Source organism: Tachysurus vachellii, chromosome 10 (genome assembly GCF_030014155.1).
Source record: "Tachysurus vachellii isolate PV-2020 chromosome 10, HZAU_Pvac_v1, whole genome shotgun sequence".
Lineage (NCBI taxonomy): Eukaryota > Metazoa > Chordata > Actinopteri > Siluriformes > Bagridae > Tachysurus > Tachysurus vachellii.
Window position 1 is genome coordinate 20,395,934 of NC_083469.1, and position 26,533 is coordinate 20,422,466.

Here is a 26,533-nt window from a genome sequence, read left to right on the forward strand (position 1 = left end):
CTCCATCTGAAATAAGCATACTTACATATGTGAGAAATAATTTTCTTTTTTTTAAATAAAATGTGCTGAATTGGACTCAGCTCTGTTTTAACTCTTTACATTGCTGGAAATCTAACATAACCTCCTGTGAGTCACCACACCAGACACATAGTCCGTAAATTACAACTTACATATGCTAGAATAAGAGAAAACAGGCTGTACATGTGTACATGTTCTTATGCGCTTATTCTCCCAACCCTAAGGTCTGGAATGTGTTTCCCGTCACTGCTATCAAATCACAAAAGATTTATTGTGTAAGATGTATCACAGTGAGATTTATGTTCACTGATTTCACTAACAGGCTCCTGTACTAGCTAGCTGTACATATGAAATTAACCTGTCAATGTTTATCAGATTCATAGTGCCTGAAATTCACATGAAATGCAGTCAGGTAGTCTATTTTGTGAAAGATTCAAACTTTATTGACAGTTGTATTATTTGCTTCATTAAATAACAGTATGCTAAAGTTATAAAGTATATGGAACATTAAGCAATTGACTTATTGATTTGTTAGAATGACAATGTTGTATAAATGGAAAAGGGTTGAAAGCTGATCTGAAAGCAGGAAAAACAGGATTCCCAATATTGGACCTACTTCTGCCCCAGCCGAGAGAGCTGTGAAGAAAAAATACATAAAATAAGTAATGTGTGTGTGTCTGAGAATGTGTGGAATGGATTGTATATTGTCTTAAATGTACTGCAAACACAAGTTATAGCATCTGATAAGCCCAGGAATAAAGGACCTCCTTTTCCACCTCCTGCCTCCAAAAATGTTCCATAAAGTAGAACGGATACATAACTGTCACGCAGACATAAGCCTTACGCACATAAAGCCACACTTGAAAATGTGTGGCTTTCATTTAAATAAATTGTACTACAGCAGACTGCGCTGAGTATTTTTCATGCTTTTAGTCTATGAATGTGTAATATATGAACCAGTTACACCTACAACTGCTGTCTTCTCATCAAATGTTCTTTGTTCATGCCTAATGCATTGTAGACTCATGTATTATGTAAACTGATGTACATTCATTATTGTTGCATGTATTGCAAGGATTTTGAATGTAGAATGTACATGTAGAATGGAATAATACCTGTTTCAGGAACTGAGCTGCATTGAACAGCTCACTGCAGCCATACATCACCTTTTTCCCCTGCTTGGTCTGCGAAGAGAATCATCACTGATTCAATATCAGCACTAGTTATATTTATTAAGAAATCCATTTACAATAGAAGAACATACCCTCGTGTAGTCAACAAGATTTTGATATTCTATGTAGTTTCCCCCGCCAACAACAAAAACAATGGCCTGTAAACAAAAGGCAGGATTAGTATATTAGATAAATGAAAAGTTTTATAATAGACAAACAAGAAACACTGTGTGCTAACAGTGACAATCCAAGAGACAAAATTTGTGACCACGAGTGACAATTTTTCAGGTTTATTCATTAGCTTCTGAGAACATGGGTAGATGGTCTGCAGGCTGAAACACCTTGTTGATGATTGAGATGAGAGAAGAATGACCAAAACGAGTCATTAGGAACTCAAATAATTATTCTTTATGACTGTGGTGAACAGAAAAGCATCTCAGACTGAAGTGAATGTTGATTCAATATTTAAATCTCCAGTTTGGATTAGCTTCTGCCCATGATAGCCTCAAATCCCTGTTTTTGGCTGACAGGAGAGGAACCTGAGGAGAAATGTTCTTATGCTGGTGTTGCACATTCACCTCAAGATTCAATATTTTGTCCCTATAAATATAAATATATATATTTTTTCTTAATAGAATGTCTAGATAAGCTGCGCTTTGGAAATGGCCAGGTATATAAGTATATATAAGTATATGTAGTATATATGTTTTTCTTTTAAATAATAGCTTACAGAAATAGAAATGACAGATACAGTTGTTCTGCAGTTTATTTGTAAAGCACCAGCAAACGGTCAAACCTACCTCTTGAAATGGGTTCTTGTTCCTTGGAATGGAACTGGAAGGATTAGATATTAAGCAGAGTTAATGATTTAGCATGACAGCGTTCTAATTTGTAGTGCCAGTAAATGAAACATTAAAATAATGTATTGTATCTTATCAAAATAAAATATTGCTCATACTCTAAATATGTTGATGTAGTCAGTTACAGCACCAACAATACATGGTTGTTTTTTCCATGACTTGATTTGATTACAAAAAAACATGGGTAAGAAAGACAAATTGTTGCCATGATTGAATGGCTTCAGCGTGCGTTGTGAATGAAGTTCATACAGATGTCTCAGATGTACCATAGGACCTACCTTTCACTGCCACGAAGCATTTTTGGGTCAAAGTATCTGTACTCATCCGTTTCCTACAGGATCACAGTAAATTCAGACACATACATTAGTTCAAATCATCAGGTCTAATCAGAATCAATTTTTTCTAGCCAGATATCTATGGGAAATGACTTTCAAATAATTCAGAGAGTTAGACTCAGACGTCACTGTCCCATTTTGTCTGCGAAATATGAGTGAAGTGTCTCAGGGGACGGGACAATGACTTTGCTCCCCCACACTCATCCTCCCAATTGGCTGAGGCCAAGCCTGTCTCCTCTCCCACAGGACCTCAGTCAGCGTGGCCTGGCAGATCCCCTGCTCCCGCACATAAGGAATACTTTGCCATCAGCTCTCTGAAAGAGGAGCACCATGGTTGCTTCCAAATGGATAAATGCTCTAGATTTTTGTGCTATCAGTTTACTCCTTTGTCAGTTGATGGCTAACACTAATACTAAGTGGGGAACACTATTCATAGCTCATAGCGCTATTGGATTTTTTGTCGGTCTAGGCTGAGTACATGTGTCTCTGTGATTCTCATCTGAAGAGCGAGCAGAAGCATTAAGACTTGGACAGTTCTCTCCCTCTGTTTTCCCCCAACAAGAGATACACTGTATTGGGCTCTGATCGTCAGCTGCTAAGAAAATGGTAATATTCTTATGTCTGATCCAATGTGGGCACAGATTCTGAGACTGGAATAATATAATCTGTAGCTTTTGGAAAGAGGACCAGCAGAAGAAAGCTGAGTGTGTGTTACCTGAGGGTTTTTGTGTCACCTAGAGAGCAAGAATCTAGTTAGTATTATATATGTATAGATGACAATTGTGAGAGGTGACACAAGAAGAAGATTAATCCTGGTATCATAATTATAACATTACAAAGGTTCAACCATCAGAATTATTCTAAAAATGCCATTCTGGGAAACTATGATATGACTTATGACCAATGACTTTTGACTAATGTGACTCATTTGAATGGAGCTCCTAGAAATCTTATTACTGGAAGGGTGTTGAAAATTTGCCACATCATATCCTCTGTACACAATTCCACATTTATAAAAGATTAGCATCAATCACACCCCCGGCAGTTAGAGACACAACCTCAGCAGTTAGAGACATTTTCAAAGGCAGACTTTTCCTTTAAAACAATCCAACAATAACTTAAAATGAAGCAATGTGCTAAATGGGAATGTCTCTACCAACAAAAGCTCATGAGGTCCAAAAGGCTTCTGGATTTAAGGAATCATAGTGATATGAAAATGCAAAGCCTTCTCACCTTACTGTTTCAGTTCTGAATGACATGTATAGTATAGTGTCTGTACTATACTGTACATAATATATATGCATTAACTAGTTGGCTTTGGTACTCAGATATTTATTAAACAATAATATGGTTTGTACAAAGATATGGTACTTTTACCTGAGAAAACCTTTAAATTGTGTTATTTTGGCATTTTCTAATATATAGAAAATCTGAAAAGATAAGAAAACTATATACGTTTCTGAATTTAAATATATTTCTGTTTATATTCTGAATCACAATGTGAACTTACAGTATTTTAAATGTCAACAACAAAAAGTGAAAATGGTAACACCAAAAAGGTAAAAAAAAAAACAAAACTTGAACTGCATTTAAAAATCTCCATTTTGACTTCACTGAACCACCTGTTTATGAATATAGTTTTCATTTAATATCATATGTTATAAATAACACAAAATAAGTTATAACAATAAAATATATAACCTTTATTCCAAGCCTATTGACTGACAGTCTAGGCAGAAGTCCATCACAACCAACAGCCATTCTAGGTTTTATATAAAAAATTGTGTTCAAAATATTTTAAGCTTAACTTTTCTATAAAACCCAGAATTTCTTTTTTTCGATGTTTGCCATGATTGAGCAATTGAGACATCTGACTGGTTTTCCCAGACTGCAAGGCATATGTTAACTGGAATATACTTTCTGACTCTTTCTGTGCCCTAATAATTACATAAGTATTCACCACTCATTATGTATTCCTAGAAGTAGGAACATAATACTGAGTTGATACTGAATGGCCCTGAGTTGCAAGAAAGACATTACTGAGAAAACTTTTCTCTGAACTTTGGTAATAATGGTACCAGAACAACATCCCCGCAGTGAAGCATGCTGGTGGAAGCATTCAGTTTTGTAAATAACTGCAGGGTTGTGGCAAGATGAATGGAGCCATACAGTCCTTTACAGTCTGCACCTAAGACTGGGTTAAAGGACAATGACTAATCATACTGACAACCTTACACTGGAGTGCCTCAAAACCCGCAATCTAGATGTGTTAGAATGTCAATGAAAAAAATCTGTTCACCAATGGTCTCTTTCCAATCGGACAAAGACAAACTGGCGAAATTTAGAGACACAACGCAACTGTAAAAAGCAGGGTGGATATGAAAACAAACGTCCTTCCATTTTTCTGTTTAATTAAACCTAGTTTCATAATAAAATTTTTTTTACCTTTAAATGTTACATATATTAATTGTGCCAAATCATGGTATAAAATTAAAATAAATCCAATTACCACAAAATATGGTAAACGTTAATGTTGGGATTACTTAGGACAAGTATGTTATTGATAAGAAACAATTCTCTATTTTTGATTACTTTCCAGAATATAAAGGTTTTTGTTGAAGTGCCTTGGTTATTTTGTAAAACATGCTAGTAGAACAGTGTTATATATGGCAAGCCGTTTTAACATTTTATGGCTAGTCTGGATATGTATTATAGATATCTGTAATTCAGTTCTGCCTAGTCAAAATGAAAATTTCAGATATCCACAATGGCATTCCTCCTATCCACAACTGTCTTTTCAGATATACACAACTTCATTCTTCCTAGGACGAATAGGTCACTTTTCCCATTCATGTCTATGGAGTTTCCCTTTACAGATATCTTTATATCCACGATGTGAAATGTGGATATCTACAACTACATTATGACTATCCATAATTCCGGTTAGAGATATCTACAATTTAATTCTGACTAGTCACAATTCCAGTTCCAGATATCCTCAACTCCCTTCAATTAAAGATATCTATAATGTCTTTTTGTGATATCTTAAACTCAGTTTTAACTAGTCAAAACTAGATTATAGATATCTTGAACTGAAATTGTGACTAGTCAGAATTAAATTGTACCCACACCAAATATTCCTTCACATTTTGAGCAATAAAGATTCACAATTTTTTCAGAAATATTCATTTGTCTTTATTCATTGTTCTTTAAACTCTATTGTATGTGTTGCAGCAAAAGAGCAATCTTACATGGGGGAAAATAACTTACCGGATTTGATTTCATGTCCATCAGGTTGTCCAAGATTCGAGTAACCGGCAAATTCTATATAAAAATAAAGATAAAGAAAAATATTAATATTCAACAAAATTTAAGATTGGACCAATTTAGATTCAAATCAAAGACAAAAAAACTGTGTAGTGTTAAAGTGTTCAGAATGGCTATGCTGTGCAGTATGATGACATGGTGTGATAAAGGAATCTGAAATAATGGTATTTATACTGTTTTTCAGTGTTCCATATCTTGTTAAATACCAATGTTGTGTTTTTACTGCTTTCATTTTCAATTTGTTTCTCAAATGAGCAGAAAATAAGACGAAAAAAAAAATTAGCACTGCTGGTAGCACTGTCTTCGGTTCAAGTTCTCCCTGTTTTCCCATTGGTTTCAGCTTCATCAGTTACTGCCTACCTTCAAAAAACTTGCCAGTAGTTGGACTGACTGAGCTAAATTGTCCCTAGAATATGTGAATGAATTGTGAGCTGCAATGGAGTGGCATCCCTTCCAGGTTGTATTCCAGCCTCATGCCCAGTGTTCCTGGAATAGGCTTTGGATCCTTGATCCTGATAAATCCATTACTGACCACTGTGATAGTGGTATGGTTTCCAAAATGTGGACTGTACTAAACTGAAGCCAACAGAACTTCTAAGTGCTTGGGCAAGTGGTCAATGGTACAGTTCTCTTTCAAACAGTTCTCTTTCAAGCATTTGTTTGATATCTCACAGTAGGAATATGCCCCTCAACATAGTCCTCAGAAGCCCTAAATTCAATATGCCAACTATAGTGAAAGCCAATGTGTAACGGAGATCCTCTTTCCCTATAGTTAAAGGCAGTCACACAGTCACATCATTATTTAAATATTCTTGCTTTAATCAGAACCCTGATAGAGCTAACCTTTATAATTGGCTAAACAAACTAACAACCCAACCTCCAGGTATCAACCTACCTCATTTTTATCCACTATAGCAGTTTTTCAATATGGTCCCCACACAAAATAGAAAGAGAAATGCGTTCACCTTCCCATGCAGCAACAAAATCGCAGGCACAAACCCTCAAATGTACTTTGTGTCGCAGGCTGCAATATTGCCAGGCTGAATTAGCCTCAATGGGTTTTTGCAAGCTCTGTGAGCCTCTCTCATTAGAGAGCCCCCAATGAAGACTAGCATTTAGTTTGTCAGAACACAACCCATTGCTGGGTACGCTATCAAAAAGTATGAGGTACCCCAACATGGAGATGCCACTGGAAGACTGGATCTTATTTGGCTCATATGATGAGCTTGTAACCCTCCACTCCACACCTAGTTTTGATCTAGCAAATATCCAGTTATCCCTAGACAACAAACACTGTGAACTGAGACTGCAGATTCTCCTCAGATGAGAAACACAAGATTGCAGTTTAATCTGCCTAACAGAAACCTGGCCAACTGAAGACATACCAGAAATCCACTGAGCTTGAAGGGTGTGATAAAAGCAAAGAAATGTGAACCCAAAAAATGCAATCACCAGAATGTATTAAACACTCAAAATCATTTGTTCTCCCAATATGGAGATATCTATCATATCTTAATATCTGGTGACCTGTAGCCCTCATCTCCATCATTAGCAAGTGCTTTGAGTAGCATATTAGAAATCTGATCTGGTCCAAGCTCCCTATCACATTAGACCATGTGGAATTTGCCTATTGTATCAGTTCAATAAATGACACAAACTACACTGAATTACACCCACCCAGAAAAAAGGAACACCAATGAGAATGCTATAGCTTGTGAGCACTGAGCATGGGGCAGATCACTCTTTCTATCATTGATGATGAGCCACAACATGGATGTGCTTTAGGAAAGACATCACAGATCTATTTGCCAAAAAGCGAATATGCAGTATGCTCTGATTACTCCTTGATCAATCAGGGAATCCCAGGGAGGGTGATTGCACCTGCAAGTTCACCTTTATTTGATCCCGTCTTGACCCTAATGACACTTTGGCCAAAGTGAGAGACTAATGAAACTTTTGCAAGGGTGACCACGCATCCTGAAAGCTCAGAACTGCCTGAATTGGCTTGCAGAAATAATTTGACTACTGGAAAGGCAGCCTTGGCCCCTTACTTTGTGCAGAGGTCTACTGACCTAGACACATAGGGACTCCTCAAACCATGGAATAGAACAACTTCATCCATATATTTTTTTTGCAGCTTGGTTCTCTGATAGCATGAGAGAACATATAAGGTGTTCTCATTTTGAGTGCCATTGAGGCGAATCTCCTCCCCAACCCATTAGTCATGGCTCCCAATTAATTAAAGTGACATACTGAAAGTAGTCAGTGCAGAGATAATACAGTTGTGCTTAAAAGTTAAGCACACCTTGAAATAATTTGTTAATCATTGCCAATTATTTGGAAAATATGACTGATAATGGAATTTATTTAAGGATAGTGGTCATAAGAAAAGGATATAAAAAGATATATCAATACATGAAAATGCCAGTTAATACTGTTCAATGAGGTGGAAAGTAAAGTGGAGTTTAATAATAAATAAATAAAGCCAAGGTCAGTTAGACGAAGAAAGATTTCACCCACTACTGCCAGAACTACAGGCTGCTCTGGAAAATAGTGGTGGTGGTGTTTTTAAGGCGCACAATAAAGGAGGTACTGGAACCAAAATGACCTGTATTATTGAGTTGCCAGGAGAAAGCTGTTACTGCGCACATGCCACAAAAAGGCCCTCCTTCAGTACACCAGACAGCACCTAGACAAGCCTCACAGCTTCTGGAGCAGAGGCATTTGGAGTGATGAGACTTGAACTTTTTAGTCATGGTTATGGTTGATAAACGCTTTGTTTGGAGAGGAGTCAACTAAGCCTACGGTGAAAAGTACACCATCCTCACTGTAAAACACGTTGGTGGATCTCTTATGTTTCGGGGTTGTGTGAGCTACAGTGGCACAGGGAAGTAAAAATTGATGGCAAGATAAATGCAGCATGTTAGAAATTACTGGCAGACAATTTGCATTCTTTGCTTTTCCAACATGACAATGATCCAAAGCACAAGGCAAGATTGACCCTCTAATGGCTACAGCAGAAAAGGTGAAGGTTCTGGACTGGCATCAGTCTCCTGACCTCAATATCATTGAGACACACTGGGGAGATCTCAAAAGTGCAGTTTGTGCAAGAAAACCAAAAGATTTACAGAAACTGGAGGAATTTTGCCAAGACGAATGGGCAACTATACCATCTAAGAGAATTAAGGAGCTCATGCACAATTACAAAAGACTGCATGTCATCATTGATGCTAAAGGGGGCAATACACGATATTAAGAACTAAAGGCATACAAACTTTTGAACAGAAATTATTTTCTTTTTTGTTGTTTTGTTTTGAGGATTGTGCCATTACGTTATGCCTTACATATTAACTTGAGCCCTATAAGAAGTAAAATAAATTTGTTTTGCCTTCTCACTCAGGTTTTCTTTAAAAAAAAATGGTACACATCTTGCACATTCTCCAAAGGGACACAAACTTTTGAGCACAACTGTATGTATGATATAATGCAGTAAAGCTATCAAAGAACTAGGGTAATGTAAAAACCTGATGTTCTAGTAGGGAAAAAGTCCATCTTTTTTAAACTATGAACACTGTTATGTTTATGCTGTTACGCTTAAAATATTGCACGTTGTGAACACAGTCTTGTCTTGATGGTCTTGATGTAAGAGCTGGTTCAGACTGGCAAGGTACACTGGGGAGAATCCAGGGTTTGTGATTATCCATGAGAGATGGTGTAAAGTACCTGGATAAAGATGGCAACCAAGGGAAAAAGATGTTGTAAAAAGTTGTAAAAAAAAAAATGCACCTAGTTCTGTTCAGATAGACAGTATTAACCTTATAAAACCTCTGACAGATGCCATCCATGGTGGTGTGGTATGCTATGATTACTGCCACACACATCATTGGCTTGTACAGGGCTAAATAACACACCTAAAGAATAATTTCTATCTTGCAAATAAGAGAATGGACCTGATCCAACCTATGAGATAAATACTATTCACAGAACACCTTTAACCTATGGTTCGACAAGTCTTGTGAGCTAGTGGCCCTTGCATTCCAGAGTGCTTCCTAGCTAGGTTTGGGAACCGAGAACCGGTTCTTATTCTGTTTAACAGGAACTCCGATGTGAAGGTTCCGATGCGAAGACGGGCAAAGCGCTGGGAGCGGTCACTTTAAATCGCCATGTCTTACCTCATGAATATTAATTGTTTACAGTGCAACCAAATTAACGCAGCTTACCACAGAAATCAGTCACTCGCGCTGCTGTGCTGAGGTACACTTTGTGTTAAACGTGTCTAAAAAAAGTCTAAAGTGTGGATTCATTTCCAAAGCTACAACAATGAAGCAAATCTACCCCCTCTGAGGGGTTTTTCTCCACAGCTGGAGATACAATAAGCCAGGAAAGGTCTCGTCTTCTCCCAGAGAAAGCAGACGTTAATTTTTCTTCATAAAAAATGCTAACTGTTTTGCTAAGTTGTAATTCTGGATGTTAAAATTGATGTTGGAGTTATTTTAATTTAAATTGGTATGAATTGAGATGCTCTGTTTAAAATATTTATAGAGTGATTAATAAACACAAATGGAATTGTTTAAGTATTGTGCATTATTTTTCACATTTCTTTTATTATGGAATCAGAATCTGAACCGGGAATCGTAAGGCAGAACTGGAACCGGAATCGGGAATCGGAAAATTTCTTGATACCCAACCCTATTCCTAGACAACTAGTCTGAAGACCAAGACTCACAGGCACAAATGACCTGGTTGGGGCTGCAAAGCTACTAGAAGTTGATGATGGTTAGAACAGATTGTGAAAATGTTTTCAAATTGCTAAGAACTGGCAGTTGGAAAACAATCAATTCCAGCTGGTTGATGTGTCCTGATTCTATATTCCCCCTGTGGCACCACACTGCTCCTCAGCTTGTAAGAAAGGCATCCTTGCTGATTATATCTATCTACTGGGGCACCATTTCCAAGAAGTAAAGAAAAAATAATGCCCTGGGTTTCTAGCAAGCTAGTGCTACCTTCTACAAAGACACATTTCATCCATTGTGTTTTAGATTATGAATAGAAATACTCACAATAATATATGACAATTTTGAAGGATAACTCTCTTTTTGCAGAAAGAACTAAGGGGGAATTCTGACACAAATGAAGAGAAATGCAAAGTGGAAAAAATAAACTACAATAGCTGGGTAGTTGCAGAAATCCAGCTAGCACATTCAGCAATAAAGAGCTGAAGCTCCAGCTGCTAAGTGGATAGATACATAATGTGTTGATGTAGTATGGCTTAGTATGAGAAAAGAAGAAAAGAGAAAGATTGATGTACGGAGGTGATATATTTTTGCAAACAATATCATGTCGGAATGTGGATGGATTCTATGTGTGCACATGCACAAAAGAAGATTTTTTTCCACTGCAACTGGTGATTAGGAAGGGTGAAAAAAAAAACCCCACTATCAATCAATGGACTAGCAGTGACAAAATCCCAACAATAACAACATAAGTTTTAATTTGGGGTATTCAGATTCAGATTCAGATTATTTGTGGTTAACATAAAGCCTGAAAGCAAATTATATTGGACTTTTGTGGAAATGAGCACAAGAGCACCACCAGCAGTAATAAGAAAAACACACAGTGATATGAAATGACACTGTGGGCTAAGTGTAATAAGCCTGTCATTGCCAGTTGGGATTTGATCTCTGTTTGCTCTAATATTTTTCAGCTAGTTTCACTGACATATGCATAACATGTCATCAGCTGGCCATTTCCAGACTCAGTTTTGCAGATCCTTAACCTGAATGAGGTGGAATATTTACTGTTAGTCTCCAATGTGTGTGTAATGCTGACCTGGAAGTTGTTGTTATGCCATCAGTGAAATATGATAATACGTTGCTCAAGATTCTAGAGAGATATTCATTTTAAGCCTCTCAAAACCACACAAAAGTACACAACAAAATAGTTGTAAACAGTGGTGTTGTAAATAAAAACATGGCTGTATTAATTAATCAATTATTATTTAATATTATTGTATTATTATTTTATAGATTTTTTTGGTTTATATTTTTATAAGCCTGGATTCACACATTGAAAAAGATACGCATACGATCACATTTCTTTCTAGGAGCTAAAAGCTATTGAGAATCTAAGAGATTTCCCCCTGACATCAGTGGGCCTATACTCACATGCTGTTTCAAGACCAGATTCTTCACACCTTCCATAACAAATTGTGAGCCAGTGTTCATGACTCTAGAGAAAAGGCTGAAAAATAACAGACAGGCTACTTTAAATAATTGCATCTACAAAATGACTTCATTTCTTTAATATAAATTATATAATTTGCTAAATTTTCATACCCCATTGGTTTCACTCCACTGTTACCATAATTTGCTGGTGCAGCAGCCATCTTTGTGAAAGCTCTGGAAAAGTGAATTATACAAGTTGTAATAAGAGTTTTTATATTTTTCTTGTTGAATTTACTGCAGTTATTATAAAACTGTGACTATTATGTATTGCCTAGCAATAACACTAGCAAGAACTCACTTCCACTGCTTTATGTAGCTCAAGGGGTAGAGGTCACAGCCAGCATCAGTCAAAGCCTTTTTGTATTGTTCAACGTCACCCTGCAAGGAACAAACAGAATGAGATTCTAAAAATATTTATTCAACATTTTTAATCAGGAAACAAATCCAAAAAGCTATTGACAAAGTGCTTAAGTGACAAAGCTGCTATGATTTGACCTAAATTAAATGTCATTAAGGTCATCAGCACCATGCTGTATGAAGGATGACGATAAACCCCCAACCCTTTTAGAAACATTTCAGTTTACACCACATCAACAAGAAAGTCATTTTGATTTCACCATCATTACTAACACAGAAGACAAACAAAAAATGGCAGAGTTTGAGCAAAGTATTAGCCAAAAACAATGAGCTTCAGAGAGACTCGGATGAAAGGAAGGATATCAGAAATGTGGGACAAGATTTCCTGCTTAACTTTGACTGTTTGTCTTATAAACACAACATCCTCTTTTGAAGACGACATTCTAAAGTAGCCTGCATTAATCAACATAATAATCAGAGACAGCAGGGTCTCTGCTCATAGCCCTGGTCAGAATACTTTCTAAGCTCTAGGGGTAATCTGTGGTCAATGTTGTGAAGGCAGAGTCTGGATACTGTCCAGTATAAGGTCATCCATATCCCAGCTCTTGGCTCCTGCCACTACATCTGAAGACTGGAGAGAACTTGCACTGTAATACTTCTGTCCGGTTAAGTAACATCAAGCAGAAGAGGCCCTGCCATGAGTAGAACAATCCTGCATTATTGGCTACAAGAGTAATAAAGCCTGGCTATGACATCAAAGGGTGTCAGTGTTCCTCAAACCTGAACCAAAGAACAACAAGGCTTTTGAGCAGGATCTGAAAATAGGTTTTAAGAACACAGAAATGGTATCGCATGGAGCACACATACTGTGTTTGGCTTGGTTCTGTGTTACACATAGGCACCCATGCATCTACCGCTAATTACAATAAATCTTTTACCGAAAGTGCACACCAGGAGAGCATACCACAAGCCATCTTTAATAAACACTGTGTTGCTGTGGGCCCACACAATCTAGGGAGACTGGAGGATAAGAAGTATGTAATTTTACCTCAGATGGAGGCTGCTGGGAGGTGATATAGTAGATCAGGAAAAGTCTCATCTTATCCTCTGGAGTTCCAGCTACCAACAAAAATTAAGAATCCATCATTGAAAGTTTCCTGTCCAGTAATAATTCACAAGATTTATTTTAAGAACTGAATGGACTGTGAGAGGTAAGCAGGATTATTCCCAAAACAGCCAATAAAAACTTCATGTGCAGGAGAATGGAGCTCTGTATAGTTTAAAAACCTGGCAAACTACATAGTTATTACTATGGTTATGTTAGTTAAAGGTCTTGTGTACATATCAGAACCCTATGAATTTAAAGGGCATGGAGAGATCAAAATAACTATTGAAAAATCTAAAGAAAAACTCAACACTGTTTATTTAACTCAACATCTTTAAAGCTGACTACGTCTACTCACGAACAGATATATTTTGCAGATGAAGACCAGATGAAAAGAAGATATTCAGTTTCTATTAAGGGATATAATGCCTAAGTTACTCAATCATTATATAAGGAAACCACAGCCAAAAAAAAGATTAGTAGCTAGGATGGGCCTATTGTTTAATCTAACAGAAGCTCACCATCAGGGTCACTGATAATGTCCAGCAGGGATTTATCCAGAGTGGACTTGCTCATTAGCTTTTCCTCATACTCAAAGTACACATCCAGCTTGCGAGACTACAGACAGAACATAAAGGTCAGCCAGTAATCACATATATACATGAAACTAAAACTCTTGGCTTTAGACCGCAATAATTTATTGGTGTTGTGTTGGGCCTCCTTTTGCAGTCAATACAGCATTAGTCTTTTGCAATCCTCACCTTAATGTGGTCCAAAACTGCTGTAGCAACATTGGTGTGGAGGTCAATCAGTCTCTTTTTCTCTAAAAGCTCAGGAAGAGAACTGTTTGAGGAGAGAAATATCTTGTTACACAAGAACACAGATATTTTAGGCAACATATTAGGTCTGTGTTTGTTACATGAATTGTATACTGCATCTTACTCTATACAACAAGGACAATTTTATACTTATTATGTATGGATTTATACTTCTATTTTTTTTTGGAGTGGCACTTCTCATTGTCTCACCTGACAGCTGAGGTAAGTTTGGCAGTGTTATCTGACAACATGCTAATGGCTCCCTCATCTTCCCCTTCTAAGCCCTTTAGAAAAAAACAAAATACCTGCTGTGTAACAGTCAATGCAAAAACAATCCATGTTCATACTGGAGTGTCTTCTTAAGAAGCAACTTTGTGTGCCTACCATGATGCTCTTGAGATGTTTAACCTCATCCTCCTGGGTTCTGTATTTATCCAACTCCTCCTGCACTGATTCTGCAACCTCAGGGAATGGGCTGAAACAATGAACATAGCAAAACACTAAACAGCACATAAAGCCAAGTTTGGCCTAGAATATTTTTCAAGTAGTACTTCAGGCAAAACAAGAGGCAAAATGAATTAAAGATAATTAAGCAAAAGATTTTAAGTAAAATCTTAATTTATGCTGTCACACTGAAACAAACAAAATAAAATATTAATTTGTAGCCCGTCACTTAAAATGTACCCTAATCTATCTACAGCTCATACAGCAGCGATTACTTATAGATCATTGCCTTCCCTGTCAACACAAACCTTTCTTCTATTCCCTAGAACTGCATGTAAATTCACTGCTACAGCATGTCATAGCAAGATTGGTTACACACCTTCCTTTGTGATTCTGCCAAAATTTGTCTGCAGCAGTGAGATCGTAGTTCTTTATGTTCTTTTTTTTGGGCCGTGCCCCAGCTGGGCTAACTTCTGATCCCTTAGATTCCTCCAGACTTACCCTGTTTAGATGGAAGTCCTGATACACATGACACACACACTATGTTACATAGCATTATTTAATCTTGTATGTTGTACATAATGATTCTGTCAAAGGACATTTAGACACTGGAAAAAAAAATGCAAATGCTTAATTTTTTTCCCTGCTCACACATCTTATCATATCATAATATCTAATATAGTTATTCTAACATTCTCAACACATCTATTCATGATAATGACAAAAAAAAAAACTCAGACAAAAAGCATGCCACCTCCATTATAACTTTAACAGCTCTATCCAGACCTGGAGACATACCCCATTAAGACAGAAGTGTTTTTAGAGGGATTCTAAAAATTAAGTATTTATGTTCTTTGGCACACTTCAACAGCTTGGTGCTTATATTCTACACTCAATGAAATCTTTTTCATACAAATGATAACTGCAAATGGCAATGGCTTCATCTTTCCATATGGCTTGGACGAAATTGCATTTTCCATTTTGGGAGGAAAAATTAGATAGAGAACCTGGCAGCCTTGTTTGAACAAACTAATGGTGTAATGCTAATGACGGGTACTATGAGATTCTTTGACATCTTGCTTACCAAGACGTCATGAATGAGAGCTTGGTAGGTCCATGTGTGATGGAGTGGGGTAGCAAGATCCAGGTTGCGGTCGGCAAGAACAAATAACGGCCTCTGGAAACTAAGAGAATTGAAGTGCAGACAGAGAAGAAAGGGAACAAAAATATGGTGCAAAAAAAGAGAGAATGAGAAAATAGTAAATGATTCATGTGTCCTCTTCCTGGGCTTCAGTTCTTAGGTCCAGCAGCGAATGCAATCTCTACAGGATCTTTCCCTGAGCTTCATAAGATTGGGATCTGTTTACTCAAGGAGGATGGACCGCACTTTTATTTCTATTTAATTTCATGGTATACTGAAACTCCAATGAGAGTATGTGGCCAAAGAACCATCTTAATGGATTCCTGGAGTTTCTTTGGGGATTATGCCCAAGATATTAAGTTCTTTACTTTAAGGCAATTGAACAAATGCTCCTCAAGTGATTTTTTGTGTAGATGTGTGTGTGTGTTTGTGTCTCTCACCTAAACTGGCCTGTGCCCATGGTATCACCAGTAAACAGGCTGTTACGAGCATCTCGCAAATTCTCTCTCAGTTTCTTGTCAAGTTTCTGCAAAAACAATGCAGAGAGTAGGGGTCAATATAGTTCATAGATCTACAGCCACTGCATACAGGCAACATTTAACAGCCAAAATAAATTCTAAGTTGAAGACTCATAAAATGAGTCTTTATTCAGGGGCAAAGAGAAGACAAAGATTCCTTAGACGAGCTTTCATGGCTTGAAAGGTGAGACAGCAGCTTACCACAGCTACCATTTCAGCTGCGTTTCCTCTTGGACATCTGATTATTGGAACAGCACCTAGGGAAACAGGAAATCCCAATCACTTGCCAAAAGGAGGGCACATTAGACTTTGCGCACATTTTCCAAGGCACACAAGAATGTTCCAGGGGCTGATTTATTTTTGCATTTCAAATATAGAGATAATAGTGAAATCGTTTCAAAAGTAAACTAAACTTATTCCATTTTCCATAATTTAACAATGACACCATATGTCAAATATGTTTTGGAACAAATGGCTATAATAATAATAATAATAATAATAATAATAATAATAATAATAATAATAATAATAATAATAAACAAGTTAATCAGAGAAGTGCATGGTAATGGTAAATGCGACATTTTATTGCAGAGTAGAAATGGTGCAAGCTAAAGTTTATTAATAAACAGGAAAATCCCCTCACTCACTTTTTTTAAGCCAAAAAACAAAACTGCATAATTAAATAATAACCGCAAATTCTGTTAGAAATGATTACCAAAATAACAGTTTACAAGATGTGTAGCATCAGTATAATAGTGTCTGTGTAATTTAGTAATAATACATCTGTGCACTAGTGTATATCAGTAACGTGTGTTCCAAATATAAAAAAATACCCAATGTGAAAAGAATTCCAACATTTATTTATTCAATTATTCCTAAACTGTTTTGATAGTTTATATAACAATGGACAAGTATCACTGCCCCCCCCAGCCCATACTGATTTAGTATGTGTAAAGTATAAAGAATAAAGTATTTGAAAGTATAAATACATGCACAGCTGTCGTTGCAATAAATAATCTAAAATACTACTTACCAAGAGTGACAAAGAAGCAGAAGAGACTGTCAACAATGGTGTCCATAATAGCCTCCATATCAGTGTCCATAATATCCGGTTTATTGATTGCTGAAAGAAGGTCAGTAGTTTTGTCAGCCACTAAACAACACTACTTCAATTGCATAAATGTGAGATGTTGAAATTTGACCGGTATTCTTGAAAGATAATTAAAGGTAGGGTCTCTGATTTTTGAGAAATGCTTCAGAAAACTGAGTCGGGCCGACAACTAAACAAAAATCAAAACAAACGTGCAGCCAATGAGCAGAAAGGGGCGGGGCTTGTCAATATGCGGCAGAGAGAGTGTTCAGTGCGCATGTGTGACATTAGCAGAAAGCAATTTTAACATTGACATGGAGGATAAAAATAAATAAAGAAAGCTAATAAAGGCTTACGATAAGGCAAGAAGTAGGACGTGTTAATATAGGATCAGCTTTCCAGCGCTGGAGAGAACTGAAGGAGCAGGAAGTTGGCGCATATTCACAGATTGGAGTTTCCCGAGTCAATAACTCCTGAGCTAAATGCTGTTACTACACAAATAACACCTCTTTTCTATCGTAGTAATGTAGAGACGCAGCTACAACCACGTTTTGTGTAGTAACAGCGTTTAGCTCAGGAGTTATTGACTCGGGAAACTCCAATCTGTGAATATGCACCAACTTTACTTAAGACACCGAGCCGCCTTTTTCCTTCTCGATTGGTGAGTAACGTTGGTTTCGCTTTGTTACACAGAACTAATATATGCCGTCCTTTGCATGTTTATGTGTCATTTTTGCTTGTTTGTTTATCTGCAATCGTATTGTTCTTCCCTTCAGCTATGATAAAGACATTTCTTTCCATTAGTTGCCTGGGTTGCATATGTATGTATGGGCGGAGCTATCAATACAGGGGTGGGACCCATTTGGGTTAGGGGCGTGTTTGTTTTTGTGATTTCAAATATCAACATTGGCTTTCAAACAACAGTACAGCTCTGATATTAGTTGCAGTTATCAAGGCAAATTACAAGTTTTATATTAATATGAGCTTTCTAATTTATTACTGTTTCAATAGTAACAGCTGATTCACACAAACTTGCAGATAGAAGATGCTTTATATTATTTAAGACTAATCAGTGAGTCTTTGATGTTGGCACATTGTAATGGTCAATAAGCTGTTTTGCCAAACATTTTACAGACGATCTTTACGGAATAGCTCTGCTATTCTACAGAAAATGATCCAAAACCTTAAATCGGATCCCAGGTCCACCAAGCTGCCACTGTTGGGCCCCTGAGTAAGGACCTTAACCCTCAATTGCTCAGTTGTACAAAAAAAGAGATAAAGGAGTCTGCCAAATGTTGGAAATGTGAATGTGAATGTAAATAATTTAATACTTTCACTGCTAATAAAGTGTAATGTCATTCAATGGCATCTATTTTGAAAATGGAAAAACAGCCATCAACACAGTGGTACCGTAAATATTTGCATATCATTTCAAATTTATTCAAGATGATTTGTTCAGTGAAGTGAAGGTGCCTTATGGTATTTACTGTGAGCACTGGGACAGTCTGACCTTAAGGCCATGCCATACAAAGTCTGGCAACAATCGTACCAATTAACAAAATCAGTAACAGAGTTCCGGATGCCGCCATTAAGCTAGATGGGCTCACCTCGTTTCGTGCCAACAGAAATGCATACAGCGGGGCTTACAGGCAATCACGAACTACAAGACAGCTTCACCTGCCTGTGAGGGTGCCTCCCTCCCAGATTCAATAATGACTTCTACGCTGGTTTGAGGTGCAGAACAACGTAGCGGCAAGGAAGACCATCCCACCCCACCAACGATCAGGTACTCTGTCTATCCCTGGCCGACTTGAGGATAACTATATGCAGAGTTAACCGACAGAAGGCTGCTGGACCAGACAACATTCCTGTTCGTCTAGCGGAAAACTTCACCTGGTCACTCAACACCAGCTCCATCACCAAGAAAGCCCAGCAGCGTCTCTACTTCTTACACAGGCTGAGAAAGGAACATCTCCCTTCCCCATTCTGACTACGTTCTACAGCGGGACCATTGAGAGCATCCTGAGCAGCTGCATCACTGTCTGGTTTGGGAGCTGCACCATCCTGGATCACAGGTCCCTACAGCGGATTGTAAGGACAGCTGAGAAGATCATCGGGGCCTCTCTTCCCCCTATCTTGGACATTTAAACAACACGCTGCATCCGCAAAGCCAACAGCATTGTAGATGACCCCACACACCCCTCACACACTCTCTTCACCCTCCTGCCATCTGGAAAAAGGTACCGAAGCATTTGGGCCCTCACGACCAGACTGTCTAACAGTTAATTTCCACAAGCCATCAGATGCCTCAATAACTGAACTGAACCAAGCACAATATACACACACACACACAATCAACTGTATAGACTCCAGTGACCCACACCATATACACATTCTTCTCGAAACTGTTTACATGCTGATTTACACACTGTTTTTGCTCTTTGCACATGCTGTGTTTCACTCGATTGGTGTTTTGCACAATACTTTACAATATCTCATGTAACTGCTGCTATAATACTAATGTGTTTATTCCAGTATTTCTGCACATGCAAAATCGATTGAACATACAGTATTTACACTGGTCTGCACTGTCTTTTGTCTTGCACTGTCGTTTTTGTCTGGTCTTGCACTGTTTGCACCAGGTTGCACAGATGCACTTTGTGTACAATGGAGGCAAACTCAGTAAGTTAGTCCTAGATACACAGATATCAGTCAAGTCGAATGGCAGTGGGATGTGCTGGACAAATGAGTCAGATGCAGGTACCACAGCACACCTTCAGAAGTGTTGTCTCAATGAGCTGTTTTTATGGTACAAGGAAGATATCTATCTATCTATCTATCTATCTATCTATCTATCTCTATATATATGTATAGGCTAATAATTGTTGGTGCTAGGCAGGCTAGTTTGAGCATTTCTACACCTGCTGATCTCTTAAAATTCTTATTTGCTCACCCTTGCAAAGAGTGTTTGTGTAAGTGTGATAGGATATTGTTTCATGTACTGTGTGCCTCTACATTATATTTAATTATTACAATTTTTAACAGTAATGCAAGATGAAACAGTCGTCTCATTTCACTGTGTACTGCAACAGCTATATATGGTTGAATAAAAGTTTCTTGACTTGACTTTATCTGATTACAAAAGAACAGAGAATATATGGGTACATATATGTCTCGAATATAGCTTACCATGATAGGAGATCTGCTCTTTATTTTGATTGCAGAGGACAAACATGTCATCTTCTAGTGTTATGAAGTTTAAATACTGATCAAACACCTACAGACAAAGAAAAAACAACAGAAGTACTGTTAGCTAGCTTAATGTACACCAAGGCACACTGATATATCAAAAGATTGACAAGAAGGTGTTGATTAATTTTCTATAGCAGCCTCATACATTTAGCAGCATAGGAACTTATCTCTACATAATATAAGCCTAATAGACAATTAAGCGTTTTAAATCATATTATTTAAAAATAGAATTGTATAATAAGTGAGATGGTAAAGTTTGGAGACATTTATTTAACATTCATTGGAAGGGCTTCACAACAGAGGACTCTTGTTTCTTGGTAAAATAAACACTTTTTTGTCTTTTTAACTTTAATAGAGGCTGGTGAGGGGAAGTTAAAAAGACAAAAAAGTGTTTATATTACCAAGAATCAAGAGTCCTCTGTTGTGAAGCCCTTCCAATAGTGACTTGAATGTTAAATAAATGTCTCCAAACTTTACAATCTCACTTATTATACAATTCTATGTTTAAATAATATGATTTAAAATGCTTAATTTTCTATTATGCTTATATTACATTATATTATATTAATTTATATTCACTGGCAAATTTCTGTGGTATAAGAGGAATAAATCAGATGTAAAAAAGTAGATACTTGTGTGTTGGGTTGAACTTATTACATAGAAGCACCTAATACTGCTGTGGATTTTTATAGGAATCATGGGTATTCAATCATATCCAAAAACAGCCAGTGTGGATGCAGGCCTTCAGTCCGAACAGGCAGGAGTCATGTATCAGATTTCACTTGTCATTCAGTTTATCTTATTCTCCAATCAACTATTAAGTGTGTCACCAATTTATAAGACTCACCAAATTAATAGTGGTGATGAAATTGGGATTTGACTGTGTCAACAATGTGACTACGATGTGTCAACAATGTGTCAAATCAAGTGTATAGCAGGAAGAGCTAAAGTAAAGTCAGCAGACATTCAGCAATGTGCAAGTGAGTGTACAAAGAAGTGCTTATAAAATATATATAAGCAAAAATAATCAATTCTTTTATATAAAAATATAGTATAAAGAAAAGTAAACAACGCCTATATTTGGTGTGACATACCTTTGCTTAAAAAAAAAGTCAGTAGTTTCAGTATTAGATATAAACTGGCGGTACAGTACATGTTATTGGACATATTTATCAGTTATTTTGGAGACATTTATTTTCAAATTGATTATTTTTTGCATGCAAATCCCAGCAGCTTTCATTATAATTTTTGTTTAAAAAGTAATGCCTAATATGTTAACAGACAAACATATTGCCTCAACATTTTGTTTGTTGGAAACCAAAAATGTTTGTGTACTGACTCAAAAATGAAGAAGCCATAAAATAAACACATATATCAGGGTTTCCGGCAGCACTTTGCAGTTCGGGCGGCCCGCCTAAGCTTCGCACCGCGAACGGGCACTGTCTGGAGGATAACTAGCCAGTTGATAAAACACGTGTCCGTGAGAACTGTAAGTGGACTTATGTTTTGGGTTTATTTAAGCCTGTTATGGTATTAGTCTATAGTTCTTGCAAATTTAAAGTAAGTTAACTGGTGATTTTTTTTGTTTGAGTTCTTCACCTGCTAGCTAGGTTGCACATGCCTGTTTTTAATAATTGTTAAACGTAGTACAGAGTCTGTGGTCTATCTCACAAAGAAGCCCCGCCCCCCAGGCCCCGCCCCCCGCCCAACAATACCGCCTTAACTAACAAATTTTCTGCGGGAAACCCTGTATATCATTACTGTACAAACTCTGGAGGGATAGTACTATCTTATTTGATTTGACTTACTTTGGTCACCTGATTCACAGCATTTGCTGCAAGAGCTGCACTTGCTATGTCTTCCAGTTTGCTTCTGGAGATTGCAGAGATGAAGTTCAGGTAGTATGACTCATAGAGTTGACTCCGCAGGTCCTGTAAGTTTCAAAGCAATTTCGAAATAAAATCAGTAAATGGTTATGATTCATGTTACATTACAAGCCTTGGTATGTGCTAAAGATTCTAGTTCTGCATCCACAACGGACCAATTTAAACATTATTTATCCTTATGGTTACAGTAATGTTTACTTGACATATCCTGTCTATGTTCTCATCTGTGGGCATCACAAAGTAAATGGCAGGAACATCTGGAATTGGATCTCTGTCTGAGTGCAATAATCTGGAAAACAAAGTAAAAGACACTCAGAACTATCGAAGAGTGATCAATGAAAAGTGTCAGTAGAAATTTTATACTTATGTGAGCTTCTTACAGGTGGAGAGTGATTCCCATGTCTCTTAACTCTTTCACAGAGAGAAGGGGAGAGATGATATCTTGACCAAAGCGATCATATATAAGTACCTGAAAAGATAAACAAGCAGCAGTTAAATGCAAAACATGTTACTCCTGTAACAAGAATTATATAACATCTAGTGTGCAGAAGCAATATTCATTACTTTACCTTCCATACTGGCTCAGCTGCAGTGTTTTTTAGAGGTGGTGCATTAAAGTTTAACATTCGCTTCAAGGCAGCTAAGGAAAGATTAGTACCATAATTAGTTATTAAATCAAACTCAAAATACCAATTATGTAAACAAACATTATGTAAACATAAACCACAATACTTATACCCACAATTCTTATACCTTAGGACCTCATATACACAGGTTAGTTTACGTAAAACGATTATTTCCATGGAATTTGTACAGTGGGAGGAACTGGAGAATACAGAACAGAAGAAATCCACACAAAAAACATGTGAAACAGCTAGTAATTTTAACCCATATATTAACCCCTCAGGATCCAAGCAGGGACTAACAGTTCTACCTGCTGCACCATGCCACCCCATTCCTACTCAGCATGGCCTCTTACAACCAGACTGTGCTATAGATTCTTCCCTCGAGCCATCAGATTTGTCTTGCAGTGTTTTGTATTGTCTGTTTGCACTGATGCACTATTTAGTACACGTTGAACTTTATGCGGCTAGGACATAAAGCTGTTTTATGTAGCTTTATGTCGTTTTTTTGTAGCACCATAGTTGAGAAATGTTGTTTCTTTCACTCTGGACTGCGTCAGCCAAATAAGGTTGACTTTACAAATACAAATGATTATATTAAACAGCACTATTAAATTCTGATGTGTTGTGTGCTGCAAAGACCCCTAGATACGTAGCGATGACTAATTTTTATTTACTCATCAGAGGTGAGTTCTCTGTGTGTACTCAGACAGTGAAAATACAGCTAAGTATTCCACATCACTGCAGACACACGTATGAAAGGCTAGATATTTCATTCCGAAAGGAAGATAATGTTCATTTGTCGCCGATTCCTAAACTCATCGGGTTATCTTTAATATATTTTATTGTATCAGCTCCGATCGTCTTCCGTGCGATGAAGATTTTGGACCTCCACTGAGATGAGGCCGACTCTGTGAGAATCCTGAGGCATCTAGAGATTTGCCAGCTCCAGTTGGACTCTGCTATACTAAAGAGGAGATGCCAACTCCATGTGGTCTTTTTCATCAATACAACATTTGTCAGACTGTACTGTATATTTATAATCACACCCTGCAGTGTCACCCATATGAGGATGAGGTTCCCCAGTCTGGATCCCCTCAAGGTTTCTTCCTTTACCATTAAAGGGAGTTTTTCCTCCCCACAGTCACCTCAGACTTGCTCATTGGGGATAAATACACACATTGAAATATATCTAATATTAACCTTGAATTTTGTATCATATTAATCTTTATATTATTTTTTATAATAACCTTATGTTTAAATTTTACGCTCTGTAAAGCTGCTTTGAGACAACGTCAGTTGTAAAAAGCTCTATATAAATAAACTTGAACTGAATTGAATTGAATAGAATAGAATATCTGGTAAAGCAGAATTCACGCCTCTTCACGTATCTTCAAAACACTGTTCCCGGAAATTGCTTAGTTTAACGAAACACGTCACATATCCTGTTCTGTACATATTGCAGCTGCATCTTTACAGTCCAGTCGTAATTCAGCCTTCTTCATCTTCATAGCTAATAGTCAGATTGTCATTTAAATAGCATGAGATTTGGAGATATTTATAACATAACGAACAAAACAACGAGTCTCGTATGTTTTGATTAGCAAGCTAGCCAACCTTGTAACACTGAAGTGAATGTATCCATACATACACACACACACACATATATATATATATATATATATATATATATATATATATACTGCTACCTGTATTTTAAACACTTTTTTTAAGAATACAACGACATACTCACTGAAAGCTGAATATTTGAACGAAATGTCAGAAGTCGTTATCTTATAACGAAACCCGGTTATGCTTTTTAGCAACAAGACCAGAATGTTAGCTATTAGCCGGGCAGCTAAAAGTACAAAACGCTATATTTCTTAACGGTTATAAAAGGCTACGGAGGTGTATTTTAAATGTACATTCCTTAAGATAAATTTAATAAACGCTATACGCTTCCCTAAACGATTAAATAAGAAATTATCAGACCTGTCTGTTTTTCTCGGATGGAGGCCGCCATCTTTACTGTTTATGCACTGACAGGTCGGTGGGTGACGTGGCAACTAGACACACGAGCACAGCGTCATCTAACGGCCACGCGGCTACAATCCAAACAAAGTAAAAGAAATAACACAATTTATTCATAGCGTGCAAACTATCTGATGGGATCTTTGTGCTTTTGGCATTGTACATGTGGGCCGAAAAGAGCTTTTAGACCACTTGAATGATTCGAAATGGTTTGTTTAAATGATGATTTAACAGAAAACAGAGCAGGCAAAACAAATAAAAAAAAACAACAACAAAAAAAACAATTTGTGCTGAACCATCATAATCAACCCATGCTTCATGTATATAGGTACTGACTTTTTAACTTGTGAATAGTTGGGGTAGAGAAAATGCATACGTGCATATTGAAAATGCATATTACACGTGTACATGTGTGTGTGATCATTATATCAGGGTGCTGGTTTTTCCTCTCTAATTATAATACTGTATAATGTAAATTTTAATACATTATCTAGTGGAATGCAGAATTTTTGCTACCTCGCCAAGCTCTGTGTGGGCAGATGGTGATCAAATCAAAGCTGATAACTCTTACATGAATATATGTTTGACCTGATACACTGGTCGGGCTGTTTTTGTGTATTGTCTTTTGTGTAATGTCTTTTGTGTAATGTCTTCTATTTTCTGTTTGCACTGTCTTTTGTCTTGCACTGTCTTTTTTGTCTTGTCTTGCAGTGTTTGCACCAGGTTGCACAGATGCACTTTATGTACCTAGAACTACTTACTAAGTCCTTAGCTCCGTCTTTGTTTTATGCAGCACCTTGATCCTGGAGAAACGTCTCATTTCACTGTGTACTGCAACAGCTATATATGGTTGAAATGACAATAAAAGCTTCTTGACTTGACTTGATATCAGCAAGTGCATATTACTAATATCTCTTTTTAAATAAGATGAGATAATGATCTGAAATTGCTTAGTTCAGTAGTAATGAAGCGCTTCAAGAGAATTGTCACAAGTTACATCAAGACAACCACGCCTGATCCTCTCCAGTTTGCATACAGACCAAACACAGAGGGTGGCATCAGCACAACTATACACACTCACCTTTAAAATATAGACAGCTATGTTTAAATATTGTTTATTTATTATAGCACAGCATTCAACAGAGTGATACCAACAAAGCTCACAACTCAAGCTCTACAATCTTGGTTTGCCACCTAAGATCTGCAACTGGATTCTGGACTTCTTTACATGCAGACCCCAATCTGTTAAGTTTCGGGACCACACTTTCAGGTCAATATCATATTAGTTCAACACAGGAACTTTGCAGGGCTGCATGCCGAGCCTCTTGCTCT

General features: G+C 37.2%; 1 protein-coding gene across 1 annotated transcript; it reads right to left on the reverse strand.

Moving 5' to 3' along the window:
- Positions 1-434: 434 nt before the first annotated feature.
- Positions 435-25,261, reverse strand: scfd1 (sec1 family domain containing 1). Its single transcript, XM_060880220.1, has 25 exons — positions 25,163-25,261; positions 23,117-23,187; positions 22,928-23,016; positions 22,746-22,836; positions 22,470-22,592; positions 20,599-20,686; positions 17,353-17,442; positions 16,521-16,576; positions 16,242-16,327; positions 15,745-15,844; positions 15,040-15,179; positions 14,601-14,691; positions 14,427-14,500; positions 14,160-14,241; positions 13,920-14,016; positions 13,342-13,412; positions 12,235-12,314; positions 12,048-12,110; positions 11,877-11,952; positions 5,656-5,709; positions 2,329-2,381; positions 1,991-2,024; positions 1,283-1,348; positions 1,134-1,202; positions 435-654 (listed from the first exon to the last, which is right to left on the reverse strand). Exons 1-25 carry the CDS (start codon positions 25,191-25,193, stop codon positions 631-633), a joined length of 1,899 nt encoding a protein of 632 aa, XP_060736203.1. The 5' UTR covers positions 25,194-25,261; the 3' UTR covers positions 435-630.
- Between the last annotated feature and the right edge of the window lie 1,272 nt (positions 25,262-26,533).

Bases quoted from the DNA above. Each gene is read 5' to 3' on its own strand.
- scfd1 (XM_060880220.1), bottom strand. From the start codon at position 25,193: ATGGCGGCCTCCATCCGAGAAAAACAGACAG. The intron at 15,180-15,744 runs GTAAGCAAGATG...CATGTGTATCAG, and splicing joins CTCTCATTCATGACGTCTTG to GACTTCCATCTAAACAGGGT. The intron at 12,315-13,341 runs GTAAAATTACAT...TGTTCCTTGCAG, and splicing joins CCCAGCAGCCTCCATCTGAG to GGTGACGTTGAACAATACAA.